Below are 24,785 nucleotides of genomic sequence, written 5' to 3'. Positions count from 1 at the left end.
AAACGCCCAGTCCTGAGGGTCGCCGCGCAAAAAAGAAATGACGATCCTAACCTGTTGAATTGGGTCACCAGAAGAGCGAGGTTTCAAAGTCAGAAATAGTTTACAATTATTTTTGAAACTCAGAAATTTAGTTCTATCTCCAAAAAACAAATCTGGAATAGGAATTCTCGGTTCAAGCAAAGAATTCTGGACCACAAAATCTTGAATATTTTGAACTCTTGCCGTGAGCTGATCCACACATGAAGACAGACCTTTAATGACCATTGCTACACCTGTGTCCTGAACCACCCAAATGTCTAGGGGAAAAAAAAGACAAAACGCAGTGCAAAGAAAAAAAAATGGTCTCAGAACTTCTTTTTTCCCTCTATTGAGAATCATTAGCACTTTTGGCTTCCTGTACTGTTATGAAAGGCAATTCAGAATCACAATGGACATGGAGGTCAGAGCACATACAGTGAACTGACAATAACCCAAAATAATAGAACGAGCTCTGAGACGTGGGAACTCTGCAGACCGCAATCCCTAAGCCTATCAAACCACAACTAAAGGTAGCCGTGGAGCGCTCCTGACCAGAACCTAGGCGCCTCGTCACAGCCTGAGAAACTAGCTAATCCTGAAGATAGAAAAAAAAAGCCTACCTTGCCTCAGAGAAATTCCCCAAAGGAAAAGGCAGCCCCCCACATATAATGACTGTGAGTAAGATGAAAACACAAACATAGAGATGAAACAGATTTAGCAAAGTGAGGCCCGACTAGCTGAACAGAACGAGGATAGGGAAGATAACTTTGCGGTCAGCACAAAAACCTATAAAAAACCACGCAGAGGGGACAAAAAGACCCTCCGCACCGACTAACGGTACGGAGGTGGTCCCTCTGCGTCTCAGAGCTTCCAGCAGGCGAGAAAAACCAATTAAGCAAGCTGGACAGAAAAATAGCAACAAAATAACATAAGCAAAACTTAGCTTTGCAGAGCAGCAGGCCACAGGAAAGATCCAGGGAAAAAACAAGTCCCACACTGAAACATTGACAGGAAGCATAGATCAAAGCATCAGGTGGAGTTAAGTAGAGAAGAAGCCAACGAGCTCACCAGATCACCTGAGGGAGGAAACTCAGAAGCTGCAGTACCACTTTCCTCCACAAACGGAAGATCCCAGAGAGAATCAGCCGAAGTACCACTTGTGACCACAGGAGTGAACTCTGCCACAGAATTCACAACAGGGGACCAAAAAGTAAGACCGACCATGAACCTCAAACTTCTACCAAGCTTGACAAGGTCCCCATTCTTCGGATGGAGTTCCTCCACTCAGCCATTACTTAAACGGAAAAAGATGGAGTTTCTGGCATCCACCGACATTCGGGATGCTTACCTTCACATTCCTATGTTTTCCCCTCTTCAAAAATTCCTTTGCTTTCTCTTTCGCGAACAGCATTTTCAAATCACAACCTTGTCCTAGAGGCGTGGTCGTCCTGCCCAATCTGGTCGACTTTCTAGCTGCTCTTCCAGCCCTGCGCTGAGTCGTCTATATCTTTTGCTATACCCTCTCTCTCCTGGGCTGGCAGCTAAATTTAGACAAGTTTTTTCCTCATTTCCAGCCCAGCAGATAGCCTTTTTTGAGGATGATCCTGGGATCTTCCAGAAGGTTGGTGATTCTCCCTTGAGACAAGGCCGTGGCCCTTCAACAGGAAGCTTGCGCACTTGTTCACTCATCCCCCTCATTCCATTCGATTTGCTAGTAGGGTTCTGAGGAAAATTGGTGACGACAATAGAAGCGTTTTCCTTTGCTACTCTCGTTTTCTGCAGGTCAGTCAGGCTTCCCTTCCAGAGGGTAGTCTCTGAGCTCCTTCCCCGTCCAGGGGAGATCCTTTTTCCCGGTTCAATGGTTATTAGTGACTACCGGTGCCAGTCCTCTTCTCCTGATCATTGTTCTGTGCATCCAAACGGTACGGCTAGTTCTACGGCAGGTCCACTGCTTTCTGGCGGGTCACCCCATCCGTTTCAATCGGACAATCCCGCGTCTGTCCTATTCGTCAATCATCTAGCAGGTACCCACAGTCAGGAGTCATGGCCGAGGTACCTCACATTCTCTGTTGGGCCACGATCTATCATTTGGTGATCTGCACATCTCATGAGTAGAACTCTGGGCTGCGGACGCCATCAGGGTCCCGCCTCATGTTAGTGGGAACTCCACCCGGAAGTCTTCCATCAGATCTGTCTTCTCTGGAGCACTCCAGATGTAGGTTGGATGGCGTCCAAACTGAACACCAATGTACTCTAAGTTCATGGTTCGGCCTCCAAGTCCAAAAGCCATTGCAGTGCATGCTCTGGTCCTTCCATGGTACCAGTTTCCTTCACCCCTCTTCAACTCCTTCCGAGATCTTTTTGGAAGCAGGAAGGGCCCCAATGATCCTGGGAGATTCCCACTGACCATGTCAGGTTTTTCTCGTTTGCGGAACTAGTATTTTTCCGTCTTATTGCAACAAAACTGCAAATATGGACTTCCTCACAAGGAGTCTTCACATGTGGTTCTTTCCTATCGCATACCGTTAGATCTTTGTGACCCTAATGATCCTGGGAGTCTTACAGTAGACTCCTTTTGATCCGAACAGACTTTACTATCAGGGAAGGTTGCTCCTTTTTTTCTCTGCAATCTCCTCATCCTGACGAGTCTTCGGAGCTAGCCACTCTGTTCTTTCAGACCTTTTTCCCTTATTACCATCAAGGCAAGTTTGCCCTCAGGCTATCCCCGTTTCTTGTTACCAAGGTGGTATTGTATTCCCACAGTTATGAGGGCATCGTTCTTCCCTCATCTCTTTCCGCACCAGTCCACATAACGGATTGGGTTCCCCATATTCTGAACGTGGTGAGTGCCCTGAGTAGGTATGTCTTGTGAACGGCGTCCTTCCGAGGGTTGGACACTTGATTTAGGCTACCTCACTGTAAGAGGACGGCATCCTGACGGTTACAGGAAGGGTTTATCTGTTTCATCGGCCATGTTCGCTTGGTGGATTTGTTACACCATCCAGGAGTCCCTCCGTGTTAGATGTCAGCCTATCTCCCTGTCTATTGAGGTTTCTTGGATTCTAGGCACCAGGCGTCGGCACAGCATGCCTGTAAGCTTGCGAGGTCGTCCAGTCCGCATGCATTCTTGAAGCACTATAATTCCCACACTTCCACAGATGTGAGTCTGGACAGGCGGACTCTGCAGGCCGCGGTGTCGCACTTGTAAGTAGTGGTTACACAGGGCCTGATCTGATGTTGTCCCCACCCAGGGACTGCTTTGGGACGTCCCACGGTCATCCCAATGAGGCGTAGGAGAAATAGGGATTTTTGTGTACGCTCCGTAAAATCCTTTTCTCCGAGCCATTCATTGGGGGACCCGGCTCCCACCCTATTATTAGCTTGTGCTTGTTTTGTAATTTATCATGATATACTCTCATATATAATGTGACATGCTATACGCTCATGTATTGTTTGTTGATCTCCTACTGCTTTTGCGCCCAACTGGTTAGCTGAGAGCAAGCAGGAGGGTGTATACTGCAGGGGAGGAGCTAACTTTCTTTGTATCACTTAGTGTCAGCCTCCTAGTGGCAGCAGCATACACCCACGGTCTGTGTCCCCCAATGAATGGCTCGGAGAAAAGGATTTTACGGTGAGTACACAAAAATCCCTATTTTTTCCGCCTATCAGGCTTGCGCATTGGCTTTCTTCCCACGATAGGTTTGTGTCCGCTCCTTTCTATCGGTTGGGCACCAATATTTTTTCTCCACATGCTATTGCGCATACAGCAGTTCCTGGGTGCCCATCCTTCTACCTAGAGTCCTGGTCGAGCAGATCCTCATCCTCCTTCACAGGTTCAGGTAGGTTGTCTTCTTCTGGAAACCCTCAGCTGCGCCCCCCTTCCATTCCAGGTCTCTATGGGAAATAGCCTTTATGATGCCCGTAGCATTACGTGACTTCAGGTTACATATTGCTGTCCGCAAGGCTCTCAACCTTTAATCTTCCCTCTCTGGCTGGATTCTCCAGGTCATGCAGCCATCAGTAATTCAGGTCAGAGCATACATTTTTTCCATAGGTTCTTTCTACATGATCTCTGCTCCTGTACTGCCCAGTTCCTCCACCCTGGCTCATGAGCTTCTGGCGACCTGCCACAAGAGTGTGGCCTTCCTTTTTGGACAGCCACTCTGTATCTTTGTCTGACCCAACCAAGGCATCCAGACCTCTACTGCACCTATGGACTGTTTATCTATGCCCACAACCACCTGGTACTCTGTCCACTACCCAGAGTAAGTCAGACCCACCAACTTCCATGAACCAACATGGCAGATCGCAGCTTGGTCTTTGATTTCTCTGCCTCGGCCCCCATGTCTTTGACTCTGTCCTCATCTTTCAGGGATATCACTTCTCCCAAATCATGGGAGATTGTGATTTTTGGTGCGAGATTAGTCAGATTGCGCCACTGTCCTTTTCTCTTCCTCTCTCTTGGCCTTCTTACAGTCAAGCCTATTGTATGGTCTGTCTCTCGACCCCATAAAGGGTCAGGTCCCCGCACCTTCTTTCCTCTTCCACAAGAACTTGGCCTCTTGTCCCCAAATCAAGACTTTCCTACAGGGAGTCCCTCTGTCCCTCCTTTACCGCCCTTCCTGGAGCCGTGGAAACTCAATTTGGTCTTGACCGTACCTCAGGATCCACCCTTTGAACCAATTCGGGACATTCCTCTCTCTTACTGGAAGGTTTCGTTCCTTGTAACAATCACCTCTATCAAGCGTGTCTCCGAACTTTCAGCTCTTTCTTATTGTTCGCCCTTCCTGGTGTTCCATGAGGATACCGTGAGCCTACGATGAGTGGCATCTCACCTCCCTAAGGCGGTTTTTCCTTTCTTGATAAAGATATCATGCTTCCTTCCTCTCATCCTCTGGAGAGGTTTCTTAACAAACTGGATTTGGTCAGAGCTCTACGCCTTTACATTTCCAGGACAGCATCCTTCAGATGTTCGAATTCTCTTTTCAGGGTTCCTGAAGATTTTTACATTGGTCTTCCCACTTTCAAGATGAAGATAAAACAGCTTCCCCTTGGGGTCACTGTCACTCAATGTGCAGTGGGGCTTCCTGGGCTGTTTGCCATCAAGCCTTTGGCTTACAGCTCTGCAAGATCGCCTCCTGGTCTTCGGTTCATACCTTCTCCTACTTCTACATGGTTCACTCATATGCTTCGACTGGCGCCAACCTGGACAGTGGACCAGTCTTAGATCTGTGAGTAGCTGTTTTTCCCACCCTAGGGACTGCTTTAGGACGCACTATGGTTTCCCATGTTCCCTAATGAAGCGGTAGAGAAAAGGAGGTTTTGGGTACTCATTATAAAATCTTTCTCTGAGCCTTCATTGGGGGACACAGCACACCCCCGTGTTTGTTCCTATATTAGGCCGATTAGGATTATTCCTTGTGGCTGCTTCTTTTACTGCTTTCTCCCTAACTGAATAGCTCCTTGTCAGATGGCAGGTGTAGCTTGATGAGGAGTAATCAACCATTTTTTCTGCCTAGTGGTAGCCTCCTAGTGGCATCAACATACACCCATGGTTTCCTGTGTTCCCCATTGAAGGCATCTAGAAAGAGATTTTGCGGTGAGTACCCAAAATCTCTTTTTTGTCATTAACATTAATAAGCAGGAACTTTCCATGGAACTTTGTAGAAGGTGGAACTTGTGACTTTTTTATGCAGCTTGGTTGTTACTAGTTATGATTTATTCAGAGGTCTGTGCAGATCGGTCTGAGATCGGACCAGAATGCACGGACTTGCCACAGCTCTCCTGACCTGAGCGTGACAACCTCACAGAAGTAAATTAATCTGTCACGCACGGGTCAGGAAACATGCAGCCAGTCTGTTTTATTAGCAGTCAATGCTCAGACCAATTTGCATGGACGTCTGCATGATCCCTTTTATTACATTTTGCTTGTTTTTTGCAGGCTTTGTTTAAATTGTGGGGACCAGGAGAACCTCGTGAATCAGATATGCTCACCTACACGGAATTGGTCCTTGACAACCAGGGTCAGTTGGTTCAGCTGAACAGATTACCTGGTGGAAATGAGGTAATTAATCTGGCCGTACACATTAGAGAAAGACTTGTCTTGCTGATGGCTGTCATTACTTCTACACATAAATATTCATGGTACCCTTAGGTACCTCCAGAAGTGGTATCCTTTTTTTTAACCAACATCAGTTGACAGGAAAATATTAAAGCGTTGACAGCGCTACAACCAGTCACTGAGCTCATCAGACCTGATTGGCTGCAGTGCTGTCATCGTGACATCAGCGATGCAGACAAACAAGACCTACGCACTGCCAAAAAATCAGCCTTTGACCCTGAAAAGGGTAAGTAATGCTCAGTTTTTTTTTTTTTTTATAACTACAACAGCTTATAGTAGGAAGTTTTCTGAAAGTGAAAAACCCCTTTAGCGTGGCATGTGAGTCTATAAATGATAAAGAGTAATACCAGTATCATCTTGTATGAAATTATCTTTTTTACATGTTTTATCCCTTTCTGTATTAGGTTGGAATGGTTGCTTTCAAAATGAAGATTAAAAGTCCTGAATATCCAAAGGGACGTGACATAATTGTGATTTGCAATGATATCACTTACAAGATTGGCTCCTTTGGGCCTCAGGAAGACATGCTCTTTCTGCGAGCTTCAGAATTTGCTAGGAAAGAAGGAATCCCTCGGATATACATCGCAGCTAACAGTGGTGCTCGAATAGGACTGGCAGAGGAACTCAGACACATGTTTAATGTAGCTTGGATTGACCCCTCTGACCCTTACAAAGTGAGTTTTAGGGGCATGCATCATGTTGTGTCTAGCTTATCCTAAGGGATGTTGCATGTACATGAATTTTCATGTTAAGTCTTTACTTAGACAGCTTTTAAACGTGCTTTCACAGAGCGCTTTTATCCACATTGGTGGGTCCTGTCGGGGCTTACGTCCGGATCGTTTTCGGGCATGTGCGCCAACTGGAGGCGGACACTCAGACACAATCTACTACGGCTGGGTTTCCTTCTCCAGTAGGTTTATACGCCTGGAAATGATGCACATCCAAGCGCACGTTTTCTCTGCCGGCACCATTATAGTCTATGGCTCTATCGCCGCATACACCAGAATCCCATTTTGCAGGGGGTTTAGATGCAAACCATAATGGGACCAATGAACGGGTGGCAAAACGCTATGTGAAAGCATACTAAGAATTTAAGTACCGTATATACTCGAGTATAAGCCGAGATTTTCAGCCCATTTTTTTGGGCTGAAAGTCCCCCTCTCAGTTTATACTCGAGTCATACCCAGGGGTCAGCAGGGGAGGGGGAGCGGGGGCTGTCTAATTATACTCACCTACTCCTGGCGCGGTCCCTGCACGTCCCTACTTCTTCCAGCGCTGCATCTTCTTCCTGTACTGAGCGGTCACATGGTACCGCTCATTACAGTAATGAATATGCGGCTCCACCTCCCATAGAGGTGGAGCCGCATATTCATTACTGTAATGAGCGGTAACTGTGACCGTTCACTACAGGAAGAAGATGCAGCGCTGGAAGAAGCAGGGACGTGCAGGGACCGCGCCAGGAGTAGGTGAGTATGCGGGGAGGGGAGCGCTGCGCTGAGTGATATTCACCGCTCCTCGTTCCTGTGCGGCTCCGTCTTCAGCGTCCTCTGGCTGTGACGCTCAGGTCAGAGGGCGCGGTGACGTGGTCAGTGTGCGCCCTCTGCGTGAACGTCAGTGCTGAAGACGGAGCCGCACCGGAACGAGGAGCCGTGAATATTGAAGTGCCGGGGTCCTGAGCGACGAGAGGTGAGTATGTGATTTTTTTTTTTTTATCACAGCAAAAACATATGGGGCAAGTGACTGTATGGAGCATCTTATGGGGCCATAACGCTTGTGCAGCACTATAAGGGGCAAGTGACTGTATGGATGATCTTATGGGGCCATAACGCTTCTGCAGCACTATAAGGGGCAAGTGACTGTATGGATGATCTTATGGGGTCATAACGTTTGTGCAGCATTATAAGGGGCCAGTGACTGTATGGATGATCTTATGGGGCCATAACGCTTGTGCAGCACTATAAGGGGCAAGTGACTGTATGGATGATATAATGGGGCCATAACGTTTGTGCAGCATTATAAGGGGCAAGTGACTGTATGGATGATCTAATGGGGCATAACTCTTGTGCAGCACTACAAGGGGAAAGTGACTGTATGGAACATCTTATGGGGTCATAACGTTTGTGCAGCATTATAAGGGGCAAGTGACTGTATGGATGATCTAATGGGGGCATAACGCTTTGTGCAGCACTATAAGGGGCAAGTGACTGTATGGAGCATCTTATGGGGCCATAACGCTTGTGCAGCACTATAAGGGGCAAGTGACTGTATGGATGATCTAATGGGGCCAAAACGTTTGTGTAGCACTATATGGAGCAAGTGTCTGTATGGAGCATCCTATGGGGCCATGTGCAGCATTATATGGGGCAAATATCTGTATGGAGCATCTTATGGGACCCTTATTACCCTTTATGCAGGATTATATGGGGCATATTTTAATATGGAGCATCTTATGGGGCCCACCAAACTTTATGGAGCATTAAATGGGGCTCCTGATTCAATATGGATATTCAAAAACACTTATTCTACTGATGTCTCAATTAATTTTACTTTTATTGGTATCTATTTTTACTTTTGAAATTTACCGGTAGCTGCTGCATTTCCCACCCTAGGCTTATACTCGAGTCATTAAGTTTTCCCAGTTTTTTGTGGCAAAATTAGGGGGGGTCGGCTTATACTCGGGTCAGCTTATACTCGAGTATATACGGTACGTTTATTTGATTTTACTTGCTGTCAACCAGTAAGTTTGTTTTTTTTTATCCAGTATATGAGGCAAACCATGAATTACCTTTTAGTCCTATAGAAAGTGGTAATAGAAAGAACTGATTACCTTTTTTAAAAAATACCTGGAATTTTATTTTCTTAGGGCTTCAAGTATTTGTATCTGACGCCCCAGGACTACACCCGGATTAGCTCTTTGAATTCGGTGCATTGTGAACACGTAGAGGATGAAGGTGAATCCAGGTACTTGTGACTTGCAAGCAGGGTATTTAACCAGTCTTGATCTGTTTGTCATTTAGACTTTCTTGACGTAGAAATCTCATTGCATTGTTCTTCTCCACAGGTATGTGCTTACTGACATCATTGGAAAAGAGGAAGGAATTGGTGTAGAGAATCTAAGAGGATCAGGAACAATTGCTGGCGAGTCATCTCTGGCATATGATGAAATTATAACCATCAGCATGGTATGTGCTTTCATGCATTTTCATCTTTGGTGTAAAGAGTTTGGCTTGACTTTGTACACCTTCAAACTGAAATTGTATTTAGTATTTACATGTTTGTTTCCTGATGGCAAAATTAACACATTTTTAATATTAAAAATGTTTCTATAATTTTAGATTGTCTAAGTCCCCTATCTAGCTGGCTGCTTTGAAAAATATTATGAATGCAATAGAACTCCCGATTCTGATTGCTCTTTCTGATCTAACCCTTTTTTTCCTATGGAAGTTCAGTTTCATACATCTGTGAAATGCAAACCGTGCTTGGATCGGAAGAACTGGCCTGACAACTGGGTCCAATGAACTGAGCTAACTGCCTTGTATATTCCTATGAGACAGTTAGCTCATGTCAGCTGATTCACTGGCCAGGGTTGGTCTTCTGATCCAAGCACAGAAACCAGCATTAAAGATAGTAGCAGAGAGAGTGTTGTACACAGACCTCTACAATATGGATAGGCAACAAAGTATGTATGATCTCGTGGAGGGCCAAGAGAATCCAGAAAACGAAGAAAGGACATGAAGAAGAAATATATGCAGGATATCAGCTGTGCTATTATACAAGCTACTGAAGTCAGCAGCACCCTAGCTATAGACAGAACTAAATCCAGTAATGAGAGGGACACTCGCACAAGAGAAAAATCTGAAAGCTACTACTGAAAATATTTTTCCATAGCTTTTAAGCAATTCTACGTAATGCATGGTTTACCTGTCTCAGATAATCCTGTTTCTGTCCTGCACCAATGATTCTGACTTCTTGTTGGAACATTCAACATTCACATTTCCTTTGTTTCCTAAGGTCACATGTCGTGCAATTGGGATAGGAGCCTACTTGGTGAGACTGGGCCAGCGTGTTATTCAAGTAGAGAATTCCCATATCATTTTGACTGGTGCAGGTGCCCTGAACAAGGTAAATCAAAGTTGTATTCCCTGCATTGTGTGATATTTTTGTAGCTATCATGTTAAGAAACTTGTAGTTATATTTCTGCATATAGTATACCTCAAATCATTTAAAAAAAAAAAAAAAGCCTAATATAACTTCCATAAAAAAGGATGATGTTTAAGAATGTTTATTATGAAACGGATTTGTTCTGTAGGTTCTTGGTCGTGAAGTATATACGTCTAATAACCAGTTAGGAGGAGTGCAGATTATGTGTAACAATGGGGTGTCTCACACTATGGTCCCTGATGATTTTGAAGGAGTGTATACCATTCTTCAGTGGCTCTCCTATATGCCAAAGGTAAGCTACTTTCTCACAGATTAATTGCTCCAACGTGACATTGGGTAACCTATGCTCTTTTATCAAGAAGATATTTTTTCTCAGTCGCTTCATTATGGGACATAAGACCATGGGTGTATGCTGCAGCCATGAAACTGACACTAAGAATTACAACTGAGAAAAAATGTTGGCTCCTCCCCAGCAGCCTACAAATGCCTACTGACAACCAAGCTATTCAGTTTAGCCTAGTGTCACTATTAGGCCGGCACGGGTCTAGAGCTCCAGACCAGTTTCTGCCAAAAGTGTATTTTTTTTTATTTTTCTTTTAACTTTATTAATCATCTTCTTTAAAAAAAAAAAAAAAAATTGTACTAATTTTCAGTTTTATGTTTAACTATAGTTGCCATTGTTTTTATATGTGAACATTTTACTAACGAAAAATGGAAGTAGTTATTTCTCTATAGCTTCGTTTGGAAACAGGCAACCATGAATGTATGCTGCTGCCACAAGGAGTCTGACACTAAGCATAAAAAGTTAGCTCCTCCTAAACCGTATGCACCCGTTGACTGGTAAAGAGCTCACCAGTTTTATCTTGGTGTCAGTAGGATGCAGACAGTGGCTGCTCCCAAACCCATTTCTACCGTATGTTTCCTTGTTGTATTTTATTAATCTTTTTCCTAATTTTTGTTAATGACAATTGGTTGCAAATGCATTGATTTACATGTATTTGTTTGCCCATCTGAAGGACAAACACAGTCCAGTTCCTGTCATCTCACCTTCTGACCCAATTGACCGTCTTATTGAGTTTATTCCAACAAAGGCTCCCTATGATCCCCGCTGGATGCTTGCTGGAAGACCTCATCCCAGTAAGTCCATAGACTATATCACATTTTTCCTCAAATTGTCTTTATTGTTAAAACAACTCATATCTTTGTAGCCATCAAAGGCACATGGCAAACTGGATTCTTTGATCTTGGAAGCTTCAAGGAGATCATGCAACGTTGGGCACAGACTGTAATTGTGGGGCGGGCAAGGTAGGTCCACAGTGGCAGTGCTATCATGTCACATTTGATAGAATTAATAGTTTGTGTGATTTTAAAGGTGATATGCTGCTTTGTATCATTTATATTTTAGATTAGGAGGAATACCGTTGGGTGTAATCGCTGTGGAGACCCGAAGTGTAGAGACGGCAGTACCTGCTGATCCAGCAAACCCTGAATCTGAAGCTAAGGTGCTTTTAGTCTTTATGTGGTATTTTAAGTTATATTTCCCCTATAATCTTAATTTGTTCATGCTTGCCTCTTTGACAGGGCTGCCACCAGGATTTTCAGGGCCCCATACTGGCAACATTTTCGGGGCCCCCTTGAGACCCCGCCCAGACTCCACCCCAGCTCCGCCTCCACACCTCGAACATTTCACAGTCCCACCGCACACTCTTGGAAAAACTTCACTTCTGCACCGCATCCTCACCAATTGCACATTAACAGTTCCCATTTAACACCAGATCATATACGTAGTCAGCAGCTTTTGTTTTGGCCAAAAGATGTTTTAAGCCACGATCATGACAAGGTAGACTCTTCTAACTGGGTTATACTCTACTCTAACCTATTAAACATTTCTTGAAATATCCAATACTCGTTTTAAATATATTTTTATTTATTTTTCTTTAAGGGAATGTATCACATACATTTTTTACACTGTGGCCAAACCACATATTACCATCACATAGTGACCGAATAATACCACATACAAGGGACAAATACCACCACACCATGACCAGACCACATAGTACCTAAAAAAATGAAGACAGCGCCTCGCCAATTGGTGAATTTACATCTCCTTTATTCTGCCTTCTGTGGCAACGTTTCGATCCTTCATGATCTTTATCAAGCACATCATGATGGATCGAAACGTCGCCACAGAAGACAGAATAAAGGAGATGTAAATTCACCAATTGCTGAGGCGCTGGCTTTATTTTTTATGAGATGTTTGGACGTTTTCCCAAGTATGACTCCTTGGATGTTACATGCACGCCCACCGTGGGTAAAGTTAACCCTCTGTTGCCATGAGGTGCTGTAAATCATTCTTTTTTTGATTCAGACCACATATTACCATCACAAGTGACCGAATAATACCACATACAAGGGACAAATACCGACACACCATGACCAGACCACATATTACCACCACATAGTGACTGAATAATACCATATACAAGGGACAAATACCGCCACACCATGACCTGACCACACAATACCATCACAAGTGACTGAATAATACCACATACAAGGGACAAATACCGCCACACCATGACCAGACCACATATTACAATTACAAGTGACCGAATAATACCACATACAAGGGATAAACACCACCACACCATGGCCGGACCACATATTACCACCACATAGTGACTGAATGCTACAATACTGATCATTAATAAAAAAAAAAATAATTAAAAAACACTAATATTACATTATACACAGGAGCTCTCTACATAGTGTAAAGATAATACAATGATCACCAGTGACATTATACATAGGAGTTCTGTATATAGTGTATAGGTAATACAGTGATCACTGGTGACATTATGAACAGGAGCTCTGTATATACTGTCAGTGTACAAGTAATACAGTGTTCACCAGTGACATTACATACAGCAGTTCTGTATATAGTGTCAGTGTACAAGTAATACAGTGATCACCAGTGACATTATACACAGAGAGCTCTGTACAGTGTCAGTGTACAAGTAATACAGTGATCACCAGTGTCATTATACACAGGACCTCTGTATGTTGTGTCAGTGTACAGGTAATACAGTGATCACTGGTGACATTATACTCAGGAGCTCTGACAATACTGTCAGTGTACAGATGATACAATGGTCACCAGTGACATTATACATAGGAGTTCTGTACATAGTGTATAGGTAATACAGTGATCACTGGTGACATTATACACAGGAGCTCTGTATATAGTGTCAGTGTACAGGTAATATAGTGATCACCAGTGACTTTATGCACAGGGGCATTGTATATAGTGTACAGGTATTACAGGGATCACCAGTGACATTATACACAGGAGCTCTGTATATAGTGTCATTGTTTAGCGTAAGTGTACAGTGTACACATTGACTAACCAGTGACGTTTCTAGTTGAAGATATTCATCTTCGCTTTTCATCTTCATCCAGCACAGACCACCATCACTTCTTCCAGCCAGGACTCGTCTCTGCAGAACATAATACAGTTATCCAGAGCACCGCTTCCAAAATGCATTCCCCAATGTTTCTCCAACTGTATTCTCAGAAATAAAATATGCCACCGCAGTAATTATAGCCCTTAATTAGCCCCAGCAGTAATGTCCTATATTCTGGTACCTTCCTGTAATAACGACCCCCATCCTGGTCCCCATGTGTCTCCATCCTGTCCCCATATATGTCGTCCCATCCTGCCCCCCCATATGTCTTCATCCTGACCCAATGTCTCCATCCTGCCTCCATATTTGTCCCCTCATAATGTCCCCCCACATGTTACCATCCTGCCCCATATATGTCCCCTCATTCTGTCTCCCCACATGTCTCCATCTTGCCCCATATATGTCCCCTCATCCTGTACCCCCACGTCACATCCTGCCCCCCATATATGTCCCCTCATCCTTCCCCCACATGTCTCCATCCTTCCCACACATATGTCCTATCATCCTGTCCCCCACATATCTCCATCCTGCCTCCACATGTCGCCACATCCTGTCCCCCATATATTTCCATCCTGCCCACATGTCTGTCCTCTCACCGTGCCCCTCCATATGTCTCTCCATATTACGGATTTTAGTGAAAAAAAAAAGTTTCTCCTTACCTGGCCACGCCCTAGCGGTGGACTCTTCCTCAACCATTTGAGGCACTGGCGCATGACAGTGATGCTACATGCCGGTGCCTTGAGCTGCTGGCCTCTAAAGGTATATGCCCACGTTCAGGAATTGCTACGGTTTTGACTTTGCCTACTTATGCAAAATCAAAACTGCAGCGGCCAGATGTTACAGCATAGTGGATGGGATTTTCTAAAATCCCATGGCCACTATGCGTGTATGTGCACCTACGGACAGCGCTGCGCGGGTTTATGAGCCGCAGCATGTCAATTTTTCTTGTGGAGAGGCTCGTCTCTGCAACAATAGAAATCTATTTGCATGCAGTAAATCCACATGGTTCAGTGAACACATGTGGATTTACCTACGTGATTAGAATGCAGCGTTTTGGAAAATAAGCTGCGTCCAAAGCGCTGCTACTTCCTGATTGTGGGAACATAGCCTAAATGGCTAGTGGGTACTATTGTCATGCAGGAAGCGGTCCTGCATGACAATAGATTTAAACTGAATTTGCGTTGGAGGACGCATGTTGAGTTACTGAGCAAACGGCTGAATACTGACCCTGGGGTCCAATGAGGAGAGGGGCCCTGACTGGTGAGGAGAAGGGCCCTGACTGGTGAGGAGAAGGGCCCTGACTGGTGAGGAGAAGGGCCCTGACTTGTGAGGGGAAGGGCCCAGACTGGGGACGCACATTCCGTTACTGAGCGAAGGGCTGAATCCTGACCCTGGGGTCCAGTGAGGAGAGGGGCCCTGACTGGTGAGGAGAGGGGCCCTGACTGGTGAGGAGAAGGGCCCTGACTGGTGAGGAGAAGGGCCCTGACTTGTGAGGGGAAGGGCCCAGACTGGGGACGCACATTCCGTTACTGAGCGAAGGGCTGAATCCTGACCCTGGGGTCCAGTGAGGAGAGGGGCCCTGACTGGTGAGGAGAGGGGCCCAGACTGAGGATGCACATTCAGTTCAAATAGGCGGCACACAGAACCAGATCGGGGCACCGGCTTCAATTTGAACAATTGGTCCCCCCAAACCGGACAAATCCCACCCCTGGATTTGTCCTTTTCTGACAGCTTATAAAATCATAGGCTGCAGCCAGTAGAAAAGGGACACAAAATAATACATTGAATTTATCATAAATCACAAGCAGCACTGGCATGTGATGCCAATATACTGTAACCAGACAAGAGGGAGGACAGTGAAGGAAAAAGGGAGTAGTCAGAGAGGAGACAGCCAGAGCCAGTGTCTTATATTCAGCCCCCTCACCTGTCTCTCTTGTGTCCCATTCCTCTCTCTTGTCTTCTGCCTTTATCTTTGCGGTCTCCTGCCTCTCTCTTTCTTGACACTTTGTCCATCTTTTCTAATATCCCCTGCTCTTTTCTTTCTTTCCTGCTGCATTGTCTCACTTGTTGTCTGTGGCTCCACCCCCTTTGTTTAGCCCCGCCCATCCATGTTATTCCACAGCCTGATAGCTGTGACGCTGCTGGAGGGGAGGGATCGATAGCCCGGCTCCTGACTGCAGGCTGGGGTGAGTGATTATCCCATGTCCCTGCTCCTGCCCAGCCTGCACTGCAGCGCCGAGTGCTATATATCAGGGGGGGTATAGGTCTGCTACTGTAGGAGGATTGTGCCACCCCCTGAGAGCGCAGATGCCAACATTAGGCACTTTTTCTTGTCAGCATGTCTCACCCAGTCCGGGCCCCTCCACTTTCTTTCTGCTCCCAGGCCCCTTACACCAGTAAGGGCTGTAATGCCCTGATGGCGGCCATGCTCTTTGACATTTATATCTGTTAGGAGCTGAGCTACCACTCCAAAAGAGCAAAGAGCCATCTGTGTTATAGCTAGTATTTGACTGTAATAGCAGCAACCTCTTATATATGTCACTCACAGTGGCTTTTAAAGTGTGCAATCCTATCTGGGCATCCATCTGCCCTCATGTGACGTGATCACAATGTGCTGATAGGTCGATATGGCAGCCAGCACTGGCTTCAGGCCCCATCGCCACCATATTTGTTCTAAGTGAAGCCCAGCCACAGAGTTCATAAGAGACTGTGATTTGTACTATATATTGTAATAAGTATATAGTGCAAATATCAAACAATCATCAGTATAAGTCCTCTATTGAAAATAAAAAGTAAAGTGTATTATATAAATATAAAAAAAAGTTTTTAAAATTTTCAAAGAACAATAAAACATTTCAAATCATCATATAGTTATAGTAAAATGTGTAATACAATATTGCAATTTGACCCCCCTCCACCAAAAAAGAGACCCTAATATGCCTGTGTCAACTAAAAAGATAAAAAATGCTATGTGTCTTGGACGAAGAGGAAAAAAATTCAAAGAAGAAAGAAATCTGCTGCTTCCGTCATTAAGATAAGGTCCTCTGAATTTGTTTTTGTCTACAGATAATTCAGCAAGCTGGACAAGTTTGGTTCCCAGATTCAGCATTTAAAACTGCACAGGCTATAAAAGATTTCAACCGAGAGGGGCTGCCTATAATCATCTTTGCAAATTGGAGGGGGTTCTCTGGTGGTATGAAGGGTAAGCTTAAGGCACAGCAATTGTATCACTAATATCCTATTAATACAAAAAAACTAGATCTGATAAAAAGATGTACATGAAATAGAGCTGGTAACTGAAGTATAACCAGAAAACTAGTCTTAGTAGTGCACTATTGTATTTGATATCTGCTAGCTAGCTGGTAACATGCCTCTGTTCTTTCTACCTTATTTGCAGAGCATTTAAAGGGGTATTTCCATCTCCAAGATCCTGCCATCCCAATATGTAGTAGGTGTAATAATAATATTAGCAAATACCTCCAGGAAGAAATGGAGTATAGTTTTCCTGATAGCCTATGTCGCTTACCCCATGTGCAGGGCATTGCTGTAGCTTAGGTATCCATGGTTACGACCACTCATGTATTGACAGTTGTTCATGGTTCTAACCTTGGATATCCAAGCTACTGCAATGCCCTGCACATGGGGTAAGCGACATAGCAAATCAGAAGAACTATACTACATTTCTAATTGGAGGTATGCGCTAATATTATTACACATAGTACATATTGGGATAGGATCTTTGAGATGGGAATGCCTCTTTAAGCTTGTATTTTATTTTGCAGATATGTACGATCAGGTGCTAAAGTTTGGAGCATACATTGTGGACAGCCTAAGAGAATTCAAGCAACCAGTTTTAGTATACATCCCGCCGTTTGCTGAGCTAAGAGGAGGATCATGGGTTGTCATTGATCCTACAATCAACCCTCTCTATATGGAGCTTTATGCAGACAAGGACAGCAGGTGGGTAGACCTCAATTTAAAGGCACTTAAAAGGAATCCTCGTTTTGAAATGTATTGTTTCAAAATTGAATCTTGTGAGCCAGAGCATAGAGCAGCTACCAAGAGCTTCCATTTAGGACAGCACCAAAATATGGGCAATATGCAGACACCAGACACAAAATTCATCAACCATTAAATGCTCACCATAACCATAGATTAATTTATTGAGTATAGTTTCTGAACCGGGTTCACTTTGGGTATTATCTGCATTTCTGGCACTTTGATTGCTCTGCAAGTAACGCCTGAAAACTGCGCCAGACAAATTTGCACTCCAAAAGCCAAATAGTGTTTCTTTATTTCTGAGCCATGCCATGCCATTCCAATATAGTGGTCTATTGGCACATTTGGGACAATTAGTTTTACATATAGTGTGTCCCGTTTTCTCTTTTTGCCACTTGTGAAAAATAAAAATTTTGGGCTAAAGCTTCTCAATGTTGTTAGCTTTTGAGAAGCATCTGTATATTCAAAAACGTCAATACAACCCTAGATTAATTCCTCAAGGGCCTTAGATTTCAAAATGGGGTGTGGTGGAATGAATTAATTTAGTGGTGTAATTTCCAAAATGGCGTCCCTTCTGACTAAAGTGACATTTTAGTGTAATTTTTAATTTTTCCATTCCAATATGCATTAGTTCCTATGAAGCACTTAAATGGTTAACAAGAAAGAAATCTGGGAGAGACTTCATGGAGTGGTTCAGTTGGAAACTCCTGGAGAACGTCGAGCACGAGGTTGAGATCCCAGGGTTCTACTGGAGGCAGATAGGGAGAAATGGAATGGGCAACCCCTTGAATGAAGGTCTTGATCTGTTGGCGAGAAGCAAGATTCTTTTGTAAAAGGATAGACAGGGTAGACACCTGTCCCTTAAGAGAACAAAGGGACAGTCCAGATTCCAGACATGACTGTAAAAAAAAATGGCAGCTGAAAAACAATTGGGGCGATCCTGTTAGTTTCACACCAGCGGAAGAAAACTTTTCCCTTCCCCCATGACGGCACACGTGAGAGCTGGGATCCGCCTAGTCAGGACAGGAAACCCTACTGAAAATAAAAGGGCGGTACCTTTCTGTCGCTTCAGTTGGGTTTCCTGTCCTGACAGGGACCCTCTTGCTGAACACGGCGGTGAACCGTTGGGGGATGTAGCTCCAGTGGGACCCATCCTAGAGTTCCTGCAGGCAGGGTTGCAACTCGGATTAGCAACTAGCACCCTTAAGGTTCCAGTTTCAGCATTGGGGGCCCTATACAACTGCAACCGAGCATCAAATAGGTGTGTTTCACGATTCATAAAATCTTGTGGCAGGTCTAGGCCGGTTATTATCCCAAAAATCCCTCCTTGGGATCTAAATTTAGTCTTAGAAGCCTTAACAAAAGACCCTTTTGAGCCTTTGCAGGAGTTGTCACCTAAACTACTCACCCTGAATATAGTCCTACTGGTAGCCCTAACATCGGCCCGTAGGGTAGGTGATTTATAAGCTCTGTCGATATGCCCTCCTTATACTCAGGTTTTTGACGACAGGATATTTCTAAGACCAGAACCGGCGTGTCTCCCCAAAGTGGTCCTAAAATTCCATAGGAGTCAGGAAACTACTTTACCATGTAAGAAGATCTATGTTACAATACATGACCATGACTAGTCAGTGGAGGAAAGACCATACCCTATTTGTAGCCTTTCAGGGTAGTAAAAAAGGGTGTGGGGTAGCTAAAAGTACTATTGCTAGATGGATCAGGGAGGCCATTAGTCTATCCTATTCTGCGAGTGTCACTCCGGTTCCTGATGGCATCAAGGCTCACCCCACCAGAGCCGTGGCTACCTCCTGGGCAGAGAAAGCTGAGGTATCGATTGACCAAAAGGCCGCTACCTAGTCCTCACCCTCAACTTTTTTCAAACACTACCGGCTAGACCTTTTCTCCTCTGCTGACCTAACCTTTGGTAGAAGGATACTTCAAGCGGTGGTCCCTCCCTAAGGTTTCATTCTACAAAAGTCTCTTAGGTGTGCCATCATGGGGGAAGGGAAAACACCAAGGTTACTTACCGGTAGCCGGTTTTTCTGGAACCCATGACGGCACCTGTATATTCCCCCTCCCCCCCTTTATCACCTTTTCGGTGTGCACTATAGTTTGGGGTGTTTTTAGTTCATATGATGTGATAGATTTGCCATGTGTACTAACCAGGGGGGCGCCTCATGCTCTGAAAACCAACTGAAGCGACAGAGAGGTACCGCCCTTTTATTTTCAGTAGGGTTTCCTGTCCTGACTGGGCAGATCCCCTCTCTCAGGTGTGCCGTGATGGGTTCCAGAAAAAACGGCTACCGGTAAGTAACCTTGGTGTTTTCCAGATATGGTGGTAGAGGAGGAAGGTTTTCTTGCATTGATCATGGTCTGAACGACCAGATCAGAGAAACAGTCAGACTTAAGAACTGCGGCCTCAATAGCCATGCCTTTAATTTGAGCAACTGCAAATTCTGGTGGAAGAGGAGACCCTGCGAAAAAAAAAATCTGAAAGATCCAGGAGTTTCCACAGAGTGCCCGCCATCTCTTTGACTATCCTGGGAATGAACATTACAGATAGAAATGTTGAGGGAGGATCTAAAGTGATCCTTCACGGTTGACTCGGTGATTTCCAAATTAATCTACAGGACGTTGCCGGCAACTGAAAATGACCAGTTTATTGTGCATCACTTTTCATAATCATAGAAATTATACTTCAACCAATCAGCATAAGAACACGTTCACGGTTCTTAACCTATAAGAATGCAGGAAAAACTTAACCCATGAGGATACAAAAAAACGGAAGCTACAGATATGGTCGTGTCTTCTTGGCATAGAAAAAGCATACCAACAGGTGCCTCAGAGTCCTGTATAGCGATACACCCCCGAGTCCATTATCTGGTTCAAGTTAGAACACTCTGGCCTTGTAGCAGAACATAAACAATAGCCTAGTTGAATAACTTGAATAAGACTTGTGAACAACAAGATCAAGTTACTTCATGACAACTATAACCTTTTACCTAATTAAATAACAGAATTTATCTTTAAGCAACAAGAAAATGGAGTCAAAAGCATAAAATGGAGAATCTTTCTTAATTTGATCCTTCACAGAAACAGGTATGGGAGGGAGAACTGTGCTCGGGGAATTGTTTTCGCTTCTGATTCGATTGCTAGAGGGACATGGGATCTGGCTACAAACCGAAGAACCTTGTGATTCAGTCTGGATGCCATCAAGACGATATCTGGAGTCCCCAATCTGAGGCAGATCCTGTGAAGGACTGACTGATTCAGTGACCATTCGCCAGCAACTAGGCCTTCTCAGCTGAGAAAGTCTGCAGCCCAATTGTCCACTCCTGGTATGTTTACAGCTGAGATTGCCGAAACATTCTGCTTGGCCCAAAACAGGATCCAAGCGACCTTTGACATAACTGCTTGGCTATTGATTTATGCCACCACTGTGGCGTTGTTGGACTGGACTCGAATTGTAAGACCGTAGAGAAAGTTCTGCCAGTGGAGCAAAGGCAGAAAGATTGCCTTGAGTTCCATAATGTTCATTGGAAGAGATGATCCCTGAGCGGTCCATCGGCCCTGGACTGTTAAGTCTTGAAGGACTGCTCCCCAACCGAGTAGGCTGGCATCTGTTGTTACTATCTTCCAAAGAAGAAGTAGAAATGCTCTTCCGAGATGGGAGAACACTCCCACCACTCCAGGGACTTCTTTATCCATGGGGAAAATGTGACAAGCTGATCCAGAGTGCAGATTGACCTGTACAATTTTGCTAGAAGAAAGAGTTTAAGAGGGTACGTGTGAAATTGAGAGAACTGAACTGCTTCCATAGAATCAATCATCTTACCTAGTACGCTCATTCACAAGTGGAGAGAAAAAGGTGATGAACCTCTGAAAGAAGGAATCCGTGGTGTTAGTCAAGTCCTTTTCTTCGGGCAGGAAAACTTTTGCCCGAGCACTGTTGAACAACATTCCCAGAAAAATAATACATTGGATCGGGATCAGAGACGACTTTGCGGTGTTGATGATCCAGTCCAGATGACACGTGTCCTGAGTATTCTGTAACTTTTGTGACTAGTGATGGGTGAACCCATGGATGTTCAGGTCCGGCAGGTTCAACAAAACATCTGGGAAAAAAAAAGTACCCAAACCTGGACCCCATTCAGATGAATGAGGGGCCCGAACATCTTTTGTTTACCACACTGTCATCTGGATCGTTGTGGAACAGTATGGATTATCTTCATATCGGGCAGGTGAGGGGATATAGTTTTATTTTTCTTTTCCAGGGGACGTGGATATCAGAGGATTACCTTCACGTTGGGGACAGGTGAGGGACATGGTTGTTCATTATTTTCTGTTTTTTACAGGTGACATGGGCATCGGTGGATTAGGCATAAGGTGAGTATTACTGTGAATTTTATTCTGGCTGTGTTTTTGTTTTTTTTTACAATCTAACTATGGGGTTAGTAATGGGGGTGTCTTATAGCCGCCTCTCCATTACTAACCCTTGGGCTTGAGGACAATTGACAATACAGAGCTGAAATCAACCCCACAAATATTACCCCACCTGCCACTGCACCAGGGCAAGTGGGAAGAGTGTGGCTAAGCGCCAGATTTGGATCTTCTTTGTGATACGTAATTTCTGGTACTGCTGAGCGCTGATGTTTTTAGCCTGGGAGGAGAGCCAATGTCCATGGCCCCTTCCCTGTCTATTAATCAGTTCACAGGTGTCTGTTTAGCCTTTGCAGGTTTGAAATTATGGTGGGGTCCTTAGATCATTTTTTTTCTGTTACCCATATAACATAACCAAGGGGAACGAACAGGGGCCCGGAGGTAGAGACAAGGATCGGTCATCGTTCTAACATGCAAAGTGAAGAACAATAAGGGTAGGCTCCCTGATGTTAGACATAGAGTGCAGAGGGAATGAAAAGACGAAAGATACAAGGTGAGTTTGCTGGGAATTAAAGCTACAGGTACAGTAGTGACACAACCCCACACTGCTCTCGGTCTCTAGGAGGCAGAACAGAGTGACACAATTCCACTCTGTCGCCCCAAATCACAAGCTGTATCTGCAAAAAATTACATAATTAATAAAATAAAACAAAACCTAGGGTAGAAACTGGTTTGAAAGCAGTCTTGTGTCCTCTTTCTGACACTAAGCTAAAACTACATAGCTTTGTGCCAGTTGGTGGGTTTATACTGCTGGGAGGTGCTAACTTTTTTGCATAATGTCAACCTCCTAGTGGCAGCAGCAGCAATACATGGTTTCCTGTGTCCCCCAATGAATCGATGGAGAAATGTAATGTATTAATGATTTTGTGTGGTATGACTTTGTTTTTAAGGGCATAAAAATTCAAAAAATTCTAGCCAGATTTCTGATATTTTCATAATTAAAAGCAAATGTTCTCAACCTAAATTCACCACTAACATGAAGTCTGATGTGTCAAGATAAACTGTCTCAAAATCGCTGGAATTGGAAGAATCATTCCAAAGTGATTACCACCTAAAAATGTCAGTTTGAGAAATGGGGCTGTCAGGAAGGTAAATAACAGGCTTAAGCGTATATATATATATTTAGTACCATATTGTGCTTTGTAAAATAATTGTGATACGTTTTATCGTACCCAAGCATGTTTGATTTCTGTTCCAAACTGTTTACCTGCAAGTGTATTTAGGGGGGAGGAGGGGGGTTACAAGTAGAGCACTGTCGTCTGTTCTATTGTCTTATCAACTACCTTTTCTGTCCTTGCAGAGGTGGTGTCTTGGAAGCCGAGGGCACAGTGGAAATCCGTTTCAGAAGGAAAGACCTCATTAAAACCATGAGGAGGCTAGACCCAATTTATACCCAGATTGTAGAACAGCTTGGTGAGTATGATGGCCAGAGGCTGAGAGGCCCAGTTTGCATTATATACCACATTATGGCAAACACGGAGTTGCGTATAATATGCCACTTGTTTGTAACCTCTCTAGGTACTCCTGAGCTGTCAGAGTTGGAGCGTAAGAGCTTAGAAAAAAAGCTGAAGGCGAGAGAGGATCAGTTACTTCCCATTTACCACCAGATTGCTGTGAAGTTTGCAGATTTGCATGATACTCCTGGGAGAATGCAGGAGAAAGGAGTCATTACAGTTAAGAACATTTTTTTTTTAAATCTGATACATTTTTATAAAAAAAATGTAATTGTACGTTTAAAAAAAATTAGGAACACCCCACCTAGCCCCTTCCCACCCACCTATCGTTCAAACAAGGAAAGTATGCTCAGGAGACCGTATAAAAAAATTAAAGGTCTGGACATCCAATTAATATACATCCATAGGAAGGAAACCTTGTTGATAAATAGTAGAAGAGTTTCTCAGAGGATTCACCCTGGTAGGTCATCATCAAACCCAATAAATACCATCTTTTTAACTCATGTATGTCCTCCCAAGGTCTCACATCCTGTATAGAAAGCAGGAGATTGACCAGACAAACCTCCACTCACGTTTAGCTAAAAACGTCCAATAGAAAACAATCTGGACCAAGTGAAGGTCGAAGAACTAAATTTGAGTACCGTATATACTCGAGTATAAGCCGACCCGAGTATAAGCCGAGACCCCTAATTTTGCCACAAAAAAACTGGGAAAACTTAATGACTCGAGTATAAGCCTAGGGTGGAAAATGCAGCAGCTACGGGTAAATATCAAAAATAAAAATAGATACCAATAAAAGTAAAATTTATTGAGACATCAGTAGTTTAAAGGGACACTGTCACCTGAATTTGGAGGGAACAATCTTCAGCCATAGGGGCGGGGTTTTCTGGTGTTTGATCCACCCTTTCCTTACCCGCTGGCTGCATGCTGGCTGCAATATTGGTTTGCAGTTCATTCTCTGTCCTCCATAGTACACGCCTGCTCAAGGCAAGATTGCCTTGCGCAGGCGTGTACTATGGAGGACAGAGAATGAACTTCAATCCAATATTGCAGCCAGCATGCAGCCAGCGGGTAAGGAAAGGGTGGATCAAACACCCGAAAACCCCGCCCCTATGGCTGAAGATT

General features: G+C 44.2%; 1 protein-coding gene across 3 annotated transcripts in view; it reads left to right on the top strand.

The window, feature by feature from the left end:
• ACACB (acetyl-CoA carboxylase beta) overlaps nt 1-24,785 on the top strand; it is a 295,391-nt gene that overhangs the window by 254,023 nt on the left and 16,583 nt on the right. For all 3 annotated transcript variants that reach the window (XM_069759519.1, XM_069759501.1, XM_069759510.1), the window contains 13 exons: nt 5,960-6,082; nt 6,544-6,813; nt 9,003-9,100; nt 9,201-9,321; nt 10,151-10,261; nt 10,449-10,592; nt 11,317-11,437; nt 11,509-11,605; nt 11,706-11,802; nt 16,834-16,969; nt 17,550-17,727; nt 23,507-23,619; nt 23,725-23,879. In XM_069759519.1, coding sequence (XP_069615620.1) covers nt 5,960-6,082; nt 6,544-6,813; nt 9,003-9,100; nt 9,201-9,321; nt 10,151-10,261; nt 10,449-10,592; nt 11,317-11,437; nt 11,509-11,605; nt 11,706-11,802; nt 16,834-16,969; nt 17,550-17,727; nt 23,507-23,619; nt 23,725-23,879 — 1,764 coding nt within the window. The remainder of the gene's footprint in view (nt 1-5,959; nt 6,083-6,543; nt 6,814-9,002; nt 9,101-9,200; nt 9,322-10,150; nt 10,262-10,448; nt 10,593-11,316; nt 11,438-11,508; nt 11,606-11,705; nt 11,803-16,833; nt 16,970-17,549; nt 17,728-23,506; nt 23,620-23,724; nt 23,880-24,785) is intronic.

This window comes from Ranitomeya imitator, chromosome 1 (genome assembly GCF_032444005.1).
Source record: "Ranitomeya imitator isolate aRanImi1 chromosome 1, aRanImi1.pri, whole genome shotgun sequence".
NCBI classification, from domain to species: Eukaryota; Metazoa; Chordata; class Amphibia; order Anura; family Dendrobatidae; genus Ranitomeya; species Ranitomeya imitator.
This window is presented reverse-complemented; position numbering and strand designations above follow the sequence as displayed.